The sequence below is a fragment of the Mastigoproctus giganteus genome, chromosome 8 (assembly GCF_048544385.1).
Source record: "Mastigoproctus giganteus isolate SK-2022 chromosome 8, ASM4854438v1, whole genome shotgun sequence".
NCBI lineage: Eukaryota > Metazoa > Arthropoda > Arachnida > Uropygi > Thelyphonidae > Mastigoproctus > Mastigoproctus giganteus.
The window spans coordinates 212,320,146-212,340,951 of NC_143582.1; the positions used below are offsets into that span (position 1 = coordinate 212,320,146).

A 20,806-nucleotide genomic window follows, 5' to 3' on the forward strand; every position below is an offset into this window, starting at 1 on the left:
TATTTGGTGGTCACAGGCTCGAACCTCGGTCTAATCAAGAAGGGTGTGCTACGCACTGCTGCTCTTGCCCACCTGGCTACAGAGGCGCCTAAGCTGATCTGTAATAGCACCACAGATCAGCAATATATTACATACATATTATAGTGTTTATATTTTTGTTATAATTATTACATATATTACACATTAATTAAGGTCGAATTAAAAACAGTACAGAAACAAAGAGATCTATGAGTTGTGATGCAGGCAGATCATTGTAAACAGGCAGCTAGGAAAGCCCTGGCATTCTGTCAATGATTTATCAAACAATATCCTGTAGAGATAGGAAGGTCATAATCCTGCTATATAAGGCAATTATAAGTCCACATTCTGAATGTTGTGTCCAAGTATGGAGACCATCTAAAAAAAAGATGGTGTTTTGAAAGGGTTATGGATAAGGACAACTTGCATGGTAAAGTTGACAAAAGGTAGACCATATGAGGAAAGACTTCAATTACATGAGTTACAGCTTGCTGACTAGGCACCTTAGAGGGGGACCTAACTAAGGTTTATATGGCACCAAGAGGGGTTAGTAAAATGAATGAAAGTAGAACTTTCACTGTTATAAAATATTCCAGATCTAAGGGTCATAAATTCAAATTACGGGGGAAGAGGTTTAGACTAGCCTGCAGGAAGTATTCTTTTAGCCAGTGAGTTGTTGATTACTGGAGCAAGCTGCTGTTGCAGGTAGTTAAGGCAGACAGTTTGAAGAAATTCAAAGGTCAAATGGATAGTTACCTACATGAGGTGGGAAGTGTATAATCTGTATTTATTTATTTTTTAATCTACTTTTTCACTTTTTTTTTTTTTTTTTTTTACTGGTGCAGCAAAACCTGTGCTTTGCATTATATGACTAATGCTAATACTCATTCAATAAATGAAACTTTTGTACATAAAATAAACCCCTAACACTCCCAGTTTTCATTATTTGCAGGTCATATCTTTGAATAGTATGTTTATTTAACATTTGTGGTTTTGATTATTCACAAGTAGTTCCTCTGCAAGTCTATATGTATTTGTCTCTACATTGCAAGGCATTGGCAGATATTTTGGACATGTTGGCATTAGTAGAGGCATACGATGCATCAGTCAAAAAAAAAAAAAAAAAAAAAATTCCCATTTCACCCCTCCGTCCATTCCAAATACCTGTCCAGCTCAGCTTTTAATTTATTTAGGCTATCAACTTCCACAACAAAAGATGGAAGTCTGTTCCACCAATCAACTACCTGCTAGCTAAAGGCAAACTTCCACACATCTATCCTACAATTGTCTTTCCTCAATTTGAATTTATGCCTTCTCAGGTGATTATTCTGAGCAAGAGGATGAATCCCATCAGCATTGAGAATGCTCAAACCATTCAAGACTTTATACACCTCAATCAGATCACCTCGCAGGTGCCTAGTCTCCAAACACTGTAATCTGCAAAACTTAAGCTTTTCTTCATAAGAGCAACCCTCCATTCCATTCACTAATCTCATTGCCTTCTCTGTACTCATTCCAACAGCTCTACATCCTTCTTACAATGAGGCCTCCAGACCTGTATACAGTACTCAAGGTGTGGCCTGACCATTGCCTTATACAAGAGGATAATCACCTCCTTATTCCTGCTAGAAAAATTCCTGTATATCATTGACAAGACACATATCAGCTACTCTTGCAAACCGTCTGCACTGCTCAGAAAACTTCATATCTGCCTGCACAATTACCCCAGGTCTTTTTCATTCTCTACCACTGTCAGAGTAGTACCACAGAGTTGATACATTACTCTGGGGTTACTGCTTCCCATATGTAGTACTTTACATTTGTCAATGTTAAACTTCATTTGCCACCTCTCAGCCCATCTACTCAACCTTTCCATATCTTGTTGCAGCAGCATAGCAGCAGTGGTGTCCTGAACAACCCTGCCAACCTTTGTATCGTCTGCAAACTTGGACATTAAGCCTGATATACCATTATCAATATCATTTATAAATACAGAAAACAACAATGAACCCAACACTGAACCCTGAGGGATTCCACTAATAACATTAGTCCATGAACAGCAGTGTCCATTGATTACCACTCTGCCTTCTCCCACTCAACCATCCCTTTATCCATAGCAGCAATTTGCCTCCAATGCCACACTGCTCTAATTTGTGCAGCAGTCTTCAGTATAAATGTGCAACAGTATAAAAAGCCTTTCTAAGATCCAAATACATGATATCAAAGTTATTACCTGCATCCAGTTCCTTTGTGACCACATCATAAAGTCCAATCAAATTGGTCAGACAAGACTTCCCCTTAACAAAACCATGCTGTGTCCAAGCTATAACTGAAGTCTTGTCTAGATGATCCTGCAGTGCTTCTTTTACCAGTGCCTCCATTAATTTCCCTGGAACAGAAGTTAAACAGGTCTATAATTACTTGTGTCACCCTTTGATCCTCCTTTGTGAATTGGGGTCACATTTGCACATCTCTGGTCCATGGGTATCTCCCCTGAGTCTAAGGAAGCTCTCATCATTATGGCTAAAGGTTTGCTTACTTCCTTTGCTGCCTCTTTTAATATAACTGGATAGATTCCATCCACCCCAGGTGCCTTTTTTATGTTTATCTTCAACAATTTCTCCTCCACTTTCCCCTCAGTTAATACAAAATCATCTAGCTCTCTGCCAGAGTTTAACTCACCTGTGGCATTCCCCTCGCTGAATAACTCCTCATGGGTGAATGTAGATGCAAAATACTCATTTAGTTTGTTAGCCACCTGAGCAAGACCATCAACAGTTAAACCACTGATATCAAGTGGACCAATCTGATTCATCCCTTTCCTTCTAGAGTTTACATAAGTAAAGAACTCTTTGCTGTTTTTCTTTGCATCCTTTGCTAAAGATTTCTCATAATCTTCCTTTGCTTGCCTAATCTGCTTTTTGGCTTGGTTAGAGACCAGCTTATATCTATCATAGGCTTCCATGTCACCTATTAATTTATACATTTATGGGAATGGCTAACGTGGTGTTTGAAAGGTCCCTTTGATGGAGAATAGTCTTAAATTTAAGAGAGGATTGGAGGCTCTTATGGTCCCTTACATGGATTAGTAATGAAAGATAAAACAAACATCACAACTGCACCTTGTTTGTGCGCAGACTCTTGTAAGTCGCTTTCCCAGTAAGATTTTCAGGAGGAACCCACATCCTCTTATATCACATCCAGCCTTTATCTTATCATCACCATCAGTGAGTTAAAAGTTAATTTATTCTTTTTCATATAAAGCATATTCATAGTGTTTATATTTTTGTTATAATAAGCATGATTATTACATATACTACATGTTAATTCTTATTGTTCATAAACGTTTGCCTTGAATTTGGCTTTGGTTAATATTAACAGTGATAACCAGGAATGCATCACTTGCAAATATTGACGGTTTCAAAGTAAGAACATTTTTTTTTTTTTTTTCAAGTTTTACTAGTCTTAAATCAAATTGTTTTTTTGCTTTAAAGATTAATACATAAATTACTATCTTGTTTATTAGAAACTGTTGGTTAAAGGTCAAAAGTTTAACTGCTGAGTAAAAAAAAAAAAAAAAAAAAAAATCAGAAACTCTCGGAGTACATATACACAAGAGAAAGCATTTGAAGCTGAAATGCTAGCTTCATAAGAAATGTGTGCTACAGTTTGATTATTAATGAACAAAAGAACAGGGCATCAATCCCCAATCAGAAATGTCATAATTAGAGGACACTTTGTCATAATCATAAATCATTTACATTCTACATGTTGGCTTGTTTATTTTTAGGTTAAAAAATACTGCGGTTTCTCCAAATGGGGAAAAAAAAAAAGCCTTTATACCTTACCAAACTAACTAATTCAGAACAGGATAATATATCTCATTATGGACTAGATACAACCCTAAACTGTTCAATTCAGCAGGCAAAGTCATTGCTAATTATACCATGAAGATCCAATCTGGATACTAGAACAATATATTATATACATATCAATAAGTAGACCTACATTTTATACATAATATATCAGATTTGAACAGACTGCTTTTCTGCATGATTATCATACAGCAAAGCCTCACTAATTGGAACCCTCTGTAATCTGGACTGCCTTCTTTTTTATGCATTTATTTTATTGCTGCAGAATGGAAATTAGGAAGTCATACTCAACTGCACACGTTTATACTGAAGAAAATAGTAAAAAAAAAAAAAAAAAAAAAAAACACCTTTCCAGTCAGTCCCTTTAATTAGATTTTTTTTTGTGTTCTTTATTCTATTTTAGTTACATCTGCTTGGCCACAGAATGCTTCCATTTATAATATAATAAAATTATAATGTATGATATCTTAAAATATGCTAAATCCTACAAAGTGAAAATGTAGGAAGCCCATACACTCAGGGATCACTGAATTATGGCCACCCCATCAGTAATAAGACTATGCCACACAGCTCACAGTATAAAAATCCAAACAGCTTCATATGCTAGAGCAATGGCAATTGCATCTGGTCATGCAAGTCAAAGTGATAAAGTAGCAGTTATGAGAATGCAGTAAAGATATCATGGAGTTTTAAAAGGATATGATTGTGGGAGCTCATGCATTAGGTGCTTCCATATCAGAAACAGCACACCTTGTCAGTTGCTCATGGTCCATTGTGGTTAAGGTGTACAAAGAATGTTGAATGGGTCAAACCACCTTCCACCGACAGAATTATAAAGGATTATGCAAAGTGGATGCTCACGGTGAGAAAAGGGTATAGTGTATTGTAGGGGCTCAATGGCAGGCCACTGTGTGACAGTTGATAATACTGCAATACAATATGTGGAATGCAAGAACAATATCCCAAATGACAATGCGCCACATTATTATTATTAGCTATGTGGTGCAAGGAAGCCTGAGGCTTATGAGAGAAGTAGAAGGGAATCACCAAGAAAAAGAAGAATGATGTCCAGCTCAGGATCTGGGTATGCCAAGCCCATATACTCAAAGCTGTGGTGTTAACAACATGCTGGTTGGATATTGGAGGACTGGAAATGAGTCTGCTGGCTAAATGAGTCCAAATACCCGGTGCAACATGCCAACAGATGTCTTCATGTGTGGTGCAAGCAACACGAGTTCATGGACCCATGTGCATGGTCCCCACTATACGGGCAGGTATTGGTGGATGCTTAACATGGGACACATTTTCTGGCAAGAACTAGGACACCAGGGTGCATATGGACCAATGTTTCACTGGTGAAGGCTACCGGCAGCCCTTAGAGAACCATGTGTACTGTGCCACATTGCATTTTTCCGTGGACAGAAACAGGACCTTCCAGAACAATAATGTGGCACAGGATTGGCCCACACTATTGGCAAGTGGTTTGAGGAATAAAGTGAAGATCTCACCCATTCACCCATCTTGAATGGCTTCCAAATTCACCCGATTTCAATTGCCTTTGGCATGTTTTGTAATGGGAAGTGAGGTGTATCGTTCTGCAGCTGTCATCTATTCTGACACTGAAAGACTTGTGGGCAGCATGGCTGCAGATCCCTGCGGACATCTTCAGATATCTAGTGGAGTCAATGCCTAGGTCAATAACAGCTGCCATCCTTGTGAACAGTGGCCCAACATGGTATTAGGTAGCCAGGTCATAATTCAATAATCACTCTCAGTAATCACAGTAAAAAAATCAATTTAAACAATTCAAAAATTAATTAAATTCAAAAAACCAAAAAATTAATTTAAAAAGTTTAACATCAATTTTAAAAAATGATTTTCCTTCCATTTTTCCTTATGGAAACAATTTTCCATACAGAATACAATGAATGTCCAAAAAACCATCATTGATAAAACAGAGAAGAAAAGATTGGAGTGGTCTGACCATTTAAAGAGAATGAAGCTCCCAGAGGAGCCATGGAATGGATGATATGGAGAAGAAAAAAGCGAGGAAGACCAAGAAGGATGTGAATAGAGGGTGTGAGAGCAGCCATGAATAGAAGAGGACTGATGGATGGAGATTGGGAAGATAGAATAAAATGAAAAAAAAAAAAAAGAATAAAGGAATGACTTTTTGATGTTAAGTTGAAGAGAACCATTGTAATAACGGAATAAATCCTAAGAAGATTTTCCTTCCTGAAGCTGACAGTGCTTTTCAACTGAATGTAGTGATCACAGGAATGGAAATTATGGAGTATGAGCTTGAATCTTAAATAGAGATTATTTATCCTTGCGCATGCACATAAAAGGCCGTGATTATTCATCTTCATACATGTGAATAAAATACCACAAATCAGAGATTAGATATGGATGGCGAACATTAACAGAATTCTCGTAATTTAATTTCGATGATTTTTGCAATGAAGTCTCATATAATTATGTTGGACACTACGTATTTTGGCCTCGTTAAACAAAAATGTATGGTTTTTGTTAATGTCATGAAAGGCTAATTCTGATGCTGCTGAACAAGAAGCACGAACTGAGGATGTGTGCTGTTTTACTCAAACATTCAGCGGAATTTGCGTTGATCCTTAGTAAGACAAGTCGCAAGCACTGCAAGAAATGTTGTATACCAAGTCATTTATTTGTGTCATGAAAGAGGAAAGGACTGTGTGATTGTTCAGTATAGCGTGTAATTTCCGTATTGGTCTGGCCACAATCTTAAATTCGGTATCTTTAAAGAATCTATTAAGCTGCTTGTGCCACTGTTCAACATATGGGACAGAAATAAAGTATTTTTTGATGTTACTAAGGTTTATTGTGGCAAGGGGGTAACCCCTATTTAAGAATCTGCTGGTTAATATCTGTATTTCTGAGTATAAAGCAGATTTGCTCATTGAATATTTATAGGCATTGAGAAACTGATTAAGTAAAATAGACCTTTTGTAGGTGAATGGATGATAGCTGTTATAATGTAGAAGCACACCAGTGTTTGTTGGTTTATGATAGATGTTAAATTTGATTTTATTTGTGTCCCAAGTAAGCAAGAAATTTAGAAAATTTAATGGCTTAGTATCCGTATTTTCCCTTTCCAATGTAAAATTGAGTCAAGGATGAATATTATTAAACACATGGAAATAATCCATTAAAATCCATTAATCTTGCATGCGGTAATTTTATGTGCATTAATCTTTTATTCATTTTAATTTCTGGAGAGCATCATGTGGAAGTGTTCTACGTATCATATTGAGGTAAATTTCTCCTATTCTTCTACAAATATTATTTTTAGTATACATTAATACTCAATATAACAAATTAATGCAAAAAATTTTTGTTATTCAAAAGAAAAAACAATTGTTATCTATGATTAGACCTACGCTTACAGTCCGGGATTGCTGTGCTGTTCCAAGTGGGTACAACACATTCAATAGTGGCCTTATCAAGCTGTGATGTTGGAATTGAATAACCAGGTTCACACTGATACCTGCAGATAGTTCCTTTCCCATATTTCATGATACTATTATCTTTTGGTAATTTGCTTCTAAAACTGTTAGAACCTTCTGATGGAGACAAACACTGTGAGTAACCGTGCACTGGAACTTCAGGCTTAGAGCAGAAAAGTGCTATAAACAACAGAAAAAAAAAGTTCTAATCAATTTTTAGCACATATCAATATCATATTAACTGAGATAGTAAATTTTTTACACTGAATTTGCAATTTGTGTGCAATTTTATTTCAATCAATAAAATAAATATATAGTAAAACTTCATATAAGACAGCTACCTTCAACATAGCGCCCCAATGTGCAGCAAACTTCAAAAATGCAATTTCAGAGAATTCTGCAAGCCCACCAAAATGGATCTACATTATATGAATGATAATATATGCAAAATTGTACCAAAGTCAGTCTCATTAACTAGATTTTTTCAATGTTCTTTATTATATTTTAGTTAGAGTGCTTGGCCACAAGAGCAACTATGTTTCCAATCATAATATAATACAATAATAATGTATGATATCTTAAAATATGCTAAATCCTACAAAGTAAAAATGTAATAAGCACATAGATTTAGATTAATACAAACCACACATACACAAAACATTATTATATAACAGTAATTATATTCATACATGCATTAAGCAAAAATTTATTTACTTAAGTTTATTATTAAGTTTATTAATTTGCTTAAATTTAATCATTAACTTAAAATGTTATAGATAATGGGTAACTATGTTAAAATATTGCAGTAGTTAATTACAATTCAACTACTATATTATGCTTTATAAATTTTGTTAATGGTTATGATGGGATTTGTGTGGCTCAAAAATAAAAAGTGACACTGCAAGCAGTTATGAATATTTACCAGTGTAGTACCAATTCTTTTCAATATACACTCATGATTGTAGGAATGTTATTAATTTTTCAATGGATATATAAATGAAATTAACCAACTTAGGGTTCCATAATAATGATCATCACAATGATAACAAAAAATACATTTTTAAAAATATTATTTAAGAAGTTGTGTCAAACTGAATATTTTATTAGAAACATAATCCAAAACATTTTTTATCGATATGCTGTGTTGGCACAGAATATTTACCATACTTTGCAATAGCTAACTTTCAGCACTGTTTTGCCGCTAATTTTTTTAATTAGTTTTTTAGCATTTGCATTTTATTCAACAACACTACTGTATTACTCTTTTCCATAATATTTAAAATAATCAGTTAAATAATAAATGTGGATCAATGTCATTGTAAATCATACTAAATATCCATGAATGACAATACTAAGATGTTATATATATATATATATAAAGTAAATTTTGAGAATATTCCAACCACCAAGTGAATTAAGTACACTGAGTGGACAGAAATCATGAGATACCTACCTAGTAATGGGTAGGCTCACCTTTCGACCGGATGAGGGCAGTCACACGGTGAGGCATTGAGCCCACTAGTTCATAAAAGCGCTCCACAGGTATTTCCATCCATGCTTGCTGCACCACTATCCATAATTCTGTTGCATTCCTGGGTGGAGGATCCAAAGCTCAAACTGACCTTTCCACAGCATCCCAAAGATGCTCCACAGGGTTCATATCCAGTGTATGGGGAGGCCAGTCCATGGTGGTAAAATCTGCAGAATGCTCTTCAAACCATGTTCTAGTCACCACGGCTCTGTGGAGAGGTGAATCCCAATGTGTGCCAGTTGACATGCCCCAGACCATTACCAACCGTTCACCTGCCTGAACAGTTCCTTGTCAATATGATGGGTGCATAGCTTCATGTGGCTTTGGCCAGATACGCACCCTCCCATCTGCTTGAAATAACTGGAAACTAGACTCATTGGACCAGGAGACCCATCTCCAATCATCCAAGGTCAAGTGTCTATGTTCTTTCGAAAAGTTGAGACAGAGTCCTGTGTTGTGGTGTTAGCAATGGGACTCTGGTGGGTCAGTGGCTCCCATAACCTATTGTGGCTAATGATTGCCTGATGATTTTGGTGGAGATGTTTCTGGCACCTCCCTCATTGAAGTTGGCAGATTTGTGCCACTATTACTCTCTGCCTGGCTGAAATGCGAGGCTGATGGCAACAGCCACATTCATCCACCACCTTTCTCCACCCACAGCACTGTCCACAATGAGATGTTATTCCGGAAATGGCGTATTCCCAATACACTCTTGATACTGTCGAATGGGGAAAGTGCAATTTCTATACCACCTCTGCAATAGAGTGACCCATGCATCGGGCACCCACTATCATCCCACTTTCAAAGTCATTTAACTCACGATGCTTATCCATACTGAGATCAAATTACCATCTGCGTGAATGCAGTGTACCTATATACCTGCCAAGCGGTGGGTTCGTCCACTATCGAGAGGGGTGACAGTGTCGCATTGCTCAGGAACCAGGTATCCCATGAATCTATCCTTTCAGTGTATTACTGAAATGTTTTCCTCAAAATCTTAACTGCAGAATATGGGATCACAGTTATGGACATTTTGAAGTGATACAACTTATTAAAAATTATTATTATGACAGTTATTTACAAACTCATCCCACTCAGATAACCAGTAGAGAGTACATGAAAGAAAACGGTATAAATTAGTGGATACAAAGCAACATATTTACAATGAACTGATATTTAGTACAGAGTAAAACACAGTACAAAGAAGAGCATTTACAGAGCTGAAACAATACAGCAATCAGAGTGATGAATGAGAGATGACTGCAATCATTCATAAACTTACAGATAAGTTATCAAAGATTTTGACAGATGCTAAGAAGTTAAAAAGACATTTGAAAAATAATGTAAAGTTCCCAAGATAAAATAAATTAGGAACAACGGTATTCATCTTCAATGTACAGAAAGTAATCTTTTGCAGTCAGTAGTTCTGACTGCAAAAGATTACTTCAGTAAGTGACCATCATGAAAGAAAAAACTAGTATTCATAGACAGTCTTTATATGGATCATATCAGGAACAACTCATAATACTGATACGGCCTTTGTGTAAGTTTCTAAAAGATAGCTAAGACCACTGCAAGATCCCAAGAGAAGATAACCACTTTAGAATGGAGTTGCTGGTGAGCAGACAATGGAGTCACTGGCAGGCACAAAGTGGCATCTCAACATAGTACAACAGCAGTTAGAAATAAACGAGGGGGTAAGATTATTAGGAATTCCAGCTCAATACCCTCCAATCTTGAACATTTTATCAATATCAACTTGAAGTGAATAGAGATGATGTTGACTGGGAATACACTCAGTAATCAATGAATTGTGACTGCCACATCTGTAAAAGATTATGCTGCATAGCTTACAGTATGAAAAGTGGAACAGCCTTATATACTAGAGCAATGGTAATTTGCATCTGGGCATGCAAGTCAAAGTGCTAAAGTAGCAGTTATGGGACATAGTAAAAATATTATGGAATTTAAGGGCACGATTGTGGAAGCACATACATTGGGTGCTCCCATATTGGAAACGGCATGTCTTAGTCAGTTGCTCACAGCCCACTATGACTAAGGTGTACAAAATATGGTGTCAAACCACTTCCTGCCAACAGAACTGTAAGGAATTATGCAAGGTGGATATTCATAGTTAATAAAGGGTGCAGTGCATTGTACCGGCTCAACTGCAGGTCAATGTGCAACAGGTGACATCACAATATAATAAGGGGAATGCAAGAACAATATCCCAAATGACGATATGACACATACTCAGAAGTATGGAGTTACAGGCTAAACAACCTAAGAGACACCCTCTCCTCACAGCTGGCCATCATTGACAGTGAATGCTGTGGTATCACCAACACACTGGTTGGACAATAGAAAACGAAAATGAGTGTGCTGGTTTGGATGAGTCCAAATACCTGTTGCAGCACGCTAAGGGATGCATTCGTGCATGTCACAAGCAAAGTGAGTCCATGGACCCATTGTGCTTGATGCCCACTATCCAGGCAGATGGCAGTGGTTGCTTAATATGGGGCATGTTTTGCTAGCAAGAACTAGGATTGCTGGTGCGTATGGACCAATGTTTCATTGGTGAGGTCTACCAGCAGCTCATAGGAGACCATATGCACACAGCCACATTGCATTTTTTCCCAGACAGAAATGGGATCTTCCAAGATGATAATGCGACATGTCATTGGGGCCCCACACTGTACATGAGTGGTTCCAGGGGCAGATTAAGGACGATATAGGCCCACGGCCAGTTTTAAATTTATATGTATGTGCAATATAAATTTGTATATTGTACATACATATAAATACAAATACTACATAGGTTTTTATATTTATATTATAAATAATAATTCCTTGATAAAAATGTAAAATAAGAGGTCAAAAATGTTTTATGTTCTTTGGCTTGAAAAATAAAGTAACAATAAAAACAATTTTAATAGAAACTTAACTTATTTATTGTACAATAAAAAAGGTATAAGAATAAAATTAAAACACTTTACAAGTTAAGTTTAAGTATGATTTAATATTACACGCTTTCTTGATTTATTATTAATATTAGAAATTTTTATCAGTACTTTAGAAGATATTTACATTTAAAATGAGGCCCCTGGCCATGGCCGGTTTGGCCATACCATTAACGCAGCTGAGTGGTTTAAGGAACACAGTGAAGATATCAACAATTTTGATTGGCCTCCAAGTTTGCCTGACCTCGGTAGAATTGGATGCCTGTGGATGTTTTGGAATGGAAAGTGAGGTATATGGACAAGCAACCATCGTCTATCCTGACACTGTGGAAAGCCTTGCAGGGAGCATGGTTGCAAATCCCTGCAATGCCTAGGTGAATAGCAGCTGTTATTCTTGCAAATGGTAGCCCAACATGGTATAAGGTAGGTGGTCACAATTCAGTGATTACCAAGTGTATGTTTTTAAGGCATTAATAAAATTACTCTATATCTGATTATGGCATGCATTTTGATTTCTTTCTTCTTCATGAAGGCTTGAGAAAGCCTTAGAACACCTCAAGTAAGGAAAGTGAACAAACTTATATAGAAAATGCAATTCTGTATCGTGATATTATTAATCTTAAATGCAATTATTTACTGTATGCACATTAAAGTAATGCCTAATATTAATTTATAAACTATATTTAATTTGTTTGCATATAACTGAGCTTTTTTTATAACCTAAAATGTTCAGTTAATCTCATATTTCATTGTATTGGTATATTTGAATTATTTTTCAAATGTATTAGCATTAGTAGAGGCATTTGATGCAAGAAAGCAAGCTTATGCAGCATCAGCCAAAAAAAAAAAAAAAATGTATATTCAAATATTACATTAACTCTATTATTCTTAAAAGAAAAAAAAAAGAAAACTTACCAGTACATATTAAATGTTGCTTCTTACTCCATATTCCTCCTTTGCAAACAACCAATCCATTATTGGGTGGTTTCTTCAAAAATGTATAATCAGGATGACAAAAGTATTGGCATATGGTTCCTGTAGGATAAAGCCCATGTTCAGCCTTTGATTCACAAAGCACTAAACCATTTTGTATATCCTCTGGCTTTTTGCAATGTGTGTCTCGGGATAAATGTCTTTTCTTTACTGAAAATGAAAACAATTAAGAACAATGTTAAATAATCATAAGAAAACATGGCAAAAAGAAAAATCAAAGTGAATTCTTATTAAGCATGTTCTTGGTGCATATTCAAAAACATTCAAATATTCCCTAATAAATTTAAAACATGCACTATTTCTAGATGAAAAAAACAAATAAAATTATCAGTAATTTAATTATTCATACAATTACTCTGTCATAATATTACCTTCTGAAATTATTCATTTTCAAGTTTTAGTTATGTAACTTAAATATTTTATTCTGATTACTAATACTAAAATATTGCTTTTATCAGAATAAAATATTTCAGTTGCTTTTTTTTTTTTTTAAAGTAAAATATTCATTTTCTGTAGAAACTCAAAAATCTGGTATTCAAAAAAATCTTATTTCAAAGAATTTTTAAAAATCTGGCACTTTCTTCTTTTTTTTGAGCATTTCTCCAAGTTTAGTTGACCACACAAGGGCAAAATGCATATAGACTAGCTGGGCTTTAAAAAAAAAAAAAAAAAAAAAAAACCACAGGTACCAGATTTATGCATTATGCTCCATTAATAATTTCCAAACACAATTTCTTTCTATTTTACATATTTCCTAGCCTGTATGTCATTGTTACTATGTATTTGCAATGTATAAAATCATTAATTTTGCTAAACATTCAATATTGGTTCATAGTATAGTGCTTAATAGTACCCTAGCATATATTCACTTTTTAAGGTAAGTTGATTGCTGAAATCATATTGCACTGTTTGCACCTCATTAAAATATACTGGGCAACTGAAACCATATTAGAGGTACCATCAAACCTGTAACCTTCATTTTTTTTGCAAATATGTTTTCCACTGGACCAATCCGGTAGTATCAGTTAACATTTTGGCTTAATTCTGGTGACTATTATTCTGTGAAAATTATTTGGATTGGAGTTACTATTATCTAATAAAAAAATAACAAATTACCCCTGAATACTTAAGACTATGTGCATAACTTTCAAAATTATAATTTTCAAAAATCCAGCATGTGCAGGATTCAGAGGATAAAGGATTTATGAGTTTCTATACTGTATTTCTATAATGAGATATTACAGATATTTAAAAATATTTTTTGTAGATTATTTAAAAATGCAACTGAAAGACTTGAACATTTAAAAAATGAACTGAAACTATTCCCAAAATGTGCATATTTGATTTGATAATTTTTTAATGCCTGATTAAAAGAAATTAAATTAGGTCAGAAACATGATTACTTTTTTCATGAGGGAAAAAAATCCATCACCATGCAAAATGAAAGACAGAAAAGTACATTTGAATTGGAAAATATAAGTAAGAAAACCGAGAACATAGGAAACAGCAGATAACTCCATTTTATTTATTAGTTTTTTAAATTCATATCTCCTCATTCAGTAAGTTAACGGATGATAAACTCTCAGGAAACACTAGTCATGTTTTGGCTTAATCTTTTCCTTTTGTTTTTGTCAATAAACAAAAAGTGCTTGTTTGGTGATGGTTTTAGGTGTTATATATACTTTATTATTTTTTTTACAATTTCCATCTTTATTTTTAAACTTTTACATAATATGCATTGATATTATATAAACATAATATCAGTGCAGATTCCAATGACTCATAGAAATAGGTTTGAGTACCAAATATCTTAATAATGTTAATTTAGAAGTGTGTGTAAAACTCCTATTATCCAATACCAAACATTTAAAAAAAATTAACTTATTACCAATGCAGAATGGCATAGCTGAAGTCCAGTTTATTCTAGTTTCACTGGATTCACAAGAAACTGATGGGCTACCAACCAGTTGAAAGCCTGGCATACATGAGAAATAGCATATGCTTCCCCATCTTGTGCCATTGGTGCAATTCATAAATCCATTTACTGGTGGTTCTATTGCATAGCATCTATGTGCTGTAGAAAAAAAATATATACATTAGCAAGTAACTGCACATAAATAAACTAATAACAAAGAAAAAAAAAATCAGGATCATATTTTTATTAAATTTTTGTACAAATATACATCTGGACAAGTGGTTAATGAAAATAATGACTACTTAATTGTATGAGAGCAAGTCAAATGAAAAAAGATTTTTTTTTTTTTACCAATAACTTGTATTTTATTTTTAAAAATATTCACTTATCCCAATTCTACACTAGATTTTTTATATACTGCTCATAAAAATCTTCCTCTCTGAGAGTATGGTTTGCCATTTCTCATTCATTTGGAGGGGTCTGGGTTTGAAAGCCATCAGACACTGGAGAAATTCTTAAAGGCTTCTTTAAGTGGGTTGCTGCAGCTAATCCAATCTCAAATGGAGGAAGTACAGTTTCCTCACAAGGAATTCTGAAAAACATGCCTTTGTGGGTTGGTCATTCACACACTAGAAGACTTCTGTAGATTTCTTGGATGACCGTTTTTCTACAGCAGCATGTTATAGAAGCAACAATCTTGATATAGTTATCAAGCAATGATTCTACATGAATTAAGAATCTGCAGGTAAAAAAAAAAAAAAAAAAAGGTCGTTTACTTGCAGATCATAGTGTACTAATGTGGAATTTAATTAAAGACATAACTACTCTCAAAGGTAAAGGGAAAGGCTTTTCCTTTTGTAAGGGTGACTACAGTGGTCTCACAAAGTTTTTATATTACATGTAGTATCAGTTATTACATGTAGTACCAACTGATGACATTACTAACAACAAATTCTAATTGGAAAGCATTCAGGGAAGTAACCAGAGAAGCTACTAGACTTTTCATAACAAAGAAGAAATATTGTTCAAAGCTTAGACTTAAACGGATGTCAGATGAACTACTAGACAACTGGCAAAGAAGAAAATTGCATGGGATGCATATAAATTATCATGCATATAAGAAGCCTATGGTAAATAAATTAGTCTGTAATCAAGTCACAAAGGAGGTTAGGCAAGCTAAGGAAGATTATGAGAAGTTTCTAGCAAAAATTGCAAAGAAAAGCAGCAAAGACTTCTATGCTTATTAATAGTTGAAGAAAATGGTTGAATCACATTGGGCAACTTAATATCAATGGGTTAACTGTTGATAACCCTGCTCAGGTTGCTGACAAATTGAATAGGTATTTTGTATTTACATTCACACATGAGGAATTCCAGATGTTTATGAAACTCCAATAGGGAGCTAAATGACTTTGTGATACCTGAAAGGAAACTGGAAGAGGAATTGTACAAGCTGAACATTAAAAAGGCACCTGAGTTGGATGGAATCTATACATTCATATTAAAAGAGGCAGCAAAGGAAGTAAGCAGGCATTTAACCATAATTATGAAAGCATCATGGATTTGGGGGGGGGGGGTTATGGACTGGAGATGTAAAAATGTATCCCCCAGTTCATAAAGGGGGATTAAAGAAGTAATACAGAACCACCTGGACAAGAATGCAATTAGACTGCAGTCACAGCATGAATTTGTTAAGGGGTAGTCTTGTCTAACCAATCTGATAGGTTACTATGATGCAGTGACAAGGAGCTGGATGCAAAAAAATTTTAATGTCATATACTTGGATTTCGGGAAGACTGCTGTATGAACTGAAGCAATATGGCAGTAAGGTCAAGTCAATGGGTACTGCTCTTTATGGACTAATGTAATCAGTGGAGTTCCCCAGGGCTCAAGTGATGAGCCACTGTTGTTTTTAATATTTTTAATGATATTGATAATGGTATGAGCTACTAAAGGTATGAGATATCAGGGTGAGCTACTGCAACAAGATCTAGGAAAATTGGGTCAATGGACTGAGAAATGGCAATTGAAGTTTCACATTGAAAAATTCAAGGTACTGCATATGGGCAACAGTAATCCCAGGGTAACTACACTCAGGGTAGTGGAATATGAAAAAAAATCTGGTGGGTAACTGTGCAGTCAGATATGAAATTCTCTGAGCAGTGCAGACATGATGCCAGAGCAGCACATGGGGTTTTGTCAATGATATACAGAAACTTTGCTAGCAGGGATAAGGAGGTGATTATCACTTTATACAAGACCATTGTTAGGCTGAATGTAAAATATTGCATACAGGTCTGGAGGCCTCACTTTAGGAAGGATGTAGATCTGCTGGAATGGGTGCAAAGAAGAGTAACCAGATTGGCAAAGGGAACAAAAGGGTGTTCTCACCTAGAAAGGTTTCAGTTCTGCAAATTGCAGCTTCTGAAGCCTTTGCACCTGCGAGGTGATCTGATTGAGATGTTTAAGGCCTTGAATGCATTGAGTAAGCTGAATGTGAATGGCAATTCTTCCTCTTGCTGAGGCTGTACATGAGGGGGCACAAGTTTAATCTGAGGAAGGATGGTTGCAGAAGTTTACCTTCAGCCAATGGGTGGTTGATTGTTGGAACAAGCTTCCATCTATTGTTGTGGAAGTGGATGGTTTGAATAAATTCAAGGGAGAAATTCTCTGATCAATAGACAAATTCTTTGATGGTATGGATGAGAGATGTGTGTAGTTTTTGTTTTTTTTGGCTGATGCTAAATAAGTTTGCCCCTACTACTAAATGCTGATCACCTCAAGATCAAGAGTAACAACAATCACTCTTGAGTGATTGTTGTTAATCTTGACTTATGATCTTTCGTCAAAAGACTTATGATCTTTTGGTTGCTGTTAACACCATTATTTTATGGCTTCTTTTTACTTCATCATCCATGTGGAATAAACACCTTGCCAATCTATTTTTCAGTCTTCAGAAAATGGGAAAATCATGAAGAAACAAGTTAGTATGTTGGACTACCATTTCCATGTAACAAAATGGCATGATCAATCAAATGTTCAGGTCTCTTATCTTAGATGATACACATCAGAGATAAACTTCGAAGATTCATGTATAATTTTATTAATATTAAATATAATATATTATAAACCAGTCATATAAGAATGATAATTTCAAAAGTGGAAGGAAGAATTTTACTTAAGCAATTATTAGTAATTTATTGTCATAATATATGACCCATACACTAAGCAAAAGCACCATATGGTTGCTTTAAAAAAAATAAACTAATGGCAATGTCTCCAGATATTAACTGAAAGCTTTACTTTTAATATAAATATTGCATTAAGAAAAAGAACACAAGTTCACCTGTAAATGAGAAAATGCAGGAGATGGGAAGAACCCGGGAAAAACATTTCAACATTTTTTTTTTTGAAAAATCCACTCCAGCATACCTAGTTAGGTAACAGATAAATGAAATTGTGGCATTGTGATTTTAATGTTCAGTCATTCTGGCAGTAACAAGTAATTAATCTGTTGAACAACACAAATTTGTCTCATAATATCCTTATATAATGAGTATCAGAAAAAAAAAGAAGGTACGTTGCATAAATTATATAATTTGTAAAATTATTTTATTACTTGAATTATACTACTTATACAACTTCAGTGAATTTTTTAAAATGCCTGTTTAAAACTATTTTCATACCTAAGACTGTTAACTTATATTCACATAGCTTTAATTTTCTGTTTGCTTTCCATATGAGTAATTCAACATCATATTCCCCCTCAGACAGCAGTTTTCCAGGAGCAGGACCAGAAGTTACTGCTACGTGAATCTTTCCTGGTGCATTAACTAGACTAAAGAAGAAAAAAAAAGTGACAGGTTATTTTGAAGACACTTGATTGTGAGAAATTTAAATTCAGAGGAAAAAGGCCTGTCAGTTTATTCTGGTTTATAAGAAAGCAAGAAGAAATCTGCTAAGTGTAAATCTATCACTATATTCCAGGCAATCTTGATGGCAGTGCCAATGCGGGGTGACAGTAGCAGGTCCCTTGCTTACTTAAATACTCCATGCTCTCTAAAAAAAAAAAAAAAAAAAAAAAAAAAAATGTTGTAAGTTTGCATTTTTTTTAATTCCTCCAAACTTTATTACTAAAACTTTTGAACTATAAGAAGTCCTGAGCTTGTCCACTTTGCAGCAGTTGAGTTTCTTCAGTGACATGATATTATTACACTTTTAATGCTTATCAAGAAAGTCTTATTCCAAGAGACACAAAATTGTTTATATACTTCTAATAACAATAACTAGACAAGCCTATGCAACTTTAATAGACAGAAAAATTGCTTTTGATTATAATCTTTAAAAGCCTGAAAATACATTACTTTATTATTTTTTTTTTGGGAAGGAGGAGTTTTCATGGCATTTCAGAGTTCTGGGAAAAAATGAAGGCCATACTAAACGATATAATAAAATAGTACTGCACACTACAGTCAGAAAATGGTAGTAATTATTTTAACAGAATTCTCATTTTCCTACATTCACCTGTTCCTTAATGGAAAATACACATATTCATCTAGAATATCTTCAACAGAACTAACAAAACTTATTAAAAACTCTTTTTTTATTTAAAAATATTGTAATTTACAGAATTAATAAAATGCATAAATATCAAGATGTACAGGATCAACAAAAACAAGATGCTGTAGTTTGAATTTCCTATATTTATTTAAAATATTTACTATTCCTATTATACTATTCCTAAAATTCCTATATTTACTTAAGTAAATAATTTGGAGTCACAGACTACATTTAGGAGTTGACCAGTTATACACTCACAGGATTATTACTGATCCATGGTGCCTTCTAGTTGTATACTAGAGGGCATGCATGCTGAGCTGTGCATGTTTGTGTGAAAATGTTTTTTTATCAAACTTTTAGAGTTAGAGGTGCAGCACAAGTTTTGAGTAAGACTAGATACCAAAGGATGTTCAAGCATATTGGCAATTAACAGGGTAATTAAAAAGTTTGAAGAGAGTAATGTTAGATATAATAAAAATGCCAACTATTATCTGCAATTCCTTTGAGACCACTTTATTCCAAATCTTCAAGGCAACAGAGCAAATAAGCTAGAAACATTTTTCCATCAAGAAGAGCAGGAACATATGAGCAAAAGACAATCAAGGATCAGGTGTGTTATTGATTTCTTTGAGATCTCTTAAAGATATCATCTTTAAGAGATAAGGCGCCTCCGTAGCCAGGTGGGAAGGAGCGACAGTGCGTAGCACACGCTTCTTGATTAGACCAGGGTTCGAGCCCGACACCACCAAATACGGAGGATGCGGAAAGGTCAGGGAATGACCACAGCATATCCCGGAGCAATATGGCCTTAGTTGCTAATGCTCCTAAAAACCAAAATAACAACAACAACAAATAACATCTTTAAGAGATCTCAATACTGAGAGTGCTTCCAAATGGATAAAATTTTCCATGCTTCATGACTGGTGTTATGTCAAAGATAATAGTTAAGTGATACACCTCAATAGACAAACTTCCAATAAATGTAAGAAATTCAAATCAGTGCATATTTTTTGATGATCCTGTATATTGTAATAATACAGAAAAGACTGCTAATTTTTTTCTTTTGATAAATTTAGTGATCCATAGCAAGAATAGGTCAGATACCAACAACTATATATCAATTACTAACAGTGTCACATGCTGTTAGTAACTGAATTGTTACTATGAGTTATGAATTGTTATTAATTCACAACATGTGAATTAATAACAATTCGCACAGCATGTGATGACTAAAATTCTGAAGAACTCTTATTCTCACAGACTTTTTAAATACTTTAAGCAATTTCATAACCAACTATACTAATTTTTAATAACTGATTTATACACTCACAATGATGATTTGTTCATTGCATGTGTTAGAATGTAGAACATATAAAACAGGAAGAGCATCCCCCAACTTGTTAAATGCAGTCTTTGGCTATATTTAAATTACCTTAACGTGTCTCTTTCAGATAAATTATGATAATCACTTG

The 20,806-nt window shown here is 34.6% G+C and overlaps 1 protein-coding gene across 1 annotated transcript in view; it reads right to left on the bottom strand.

Annotated features, from left to right (window-relative positions):
• The window catches only part of LOC150082247 (uncharacterized), a 299,068-nt gene that overhangs the window by 116,666 nt on the left and 161,596 nt on the right, over nucleotides 1-20,806 (bottom strand). Inside the window, exons 6-9 of the mRNA XM_090379208.1 lie at nucleotides 18,461-18,612; nucleotides 14,748-14,933; nucleotides 12,782-13,009; nucleotides 7,310-7,555 (exon numbers count right to left, since the gene is read on the bottom strand). Coding sequence (XP_090235334.1) covers nucleotides 7,310-7,555; nucleotides 12,782-13,009; nucleotides 14,748-14,933; nucleotides 18,461-18,612 — 812 coding nt within the window. The remainder of the gene's footprint in view (nucleotides 1-7,309; nucleotides 7,556-12,781; nucleotides 13,010-14,747; nucleotides 14,934-18,460; nucleotides 18,613-20,806) is intronic.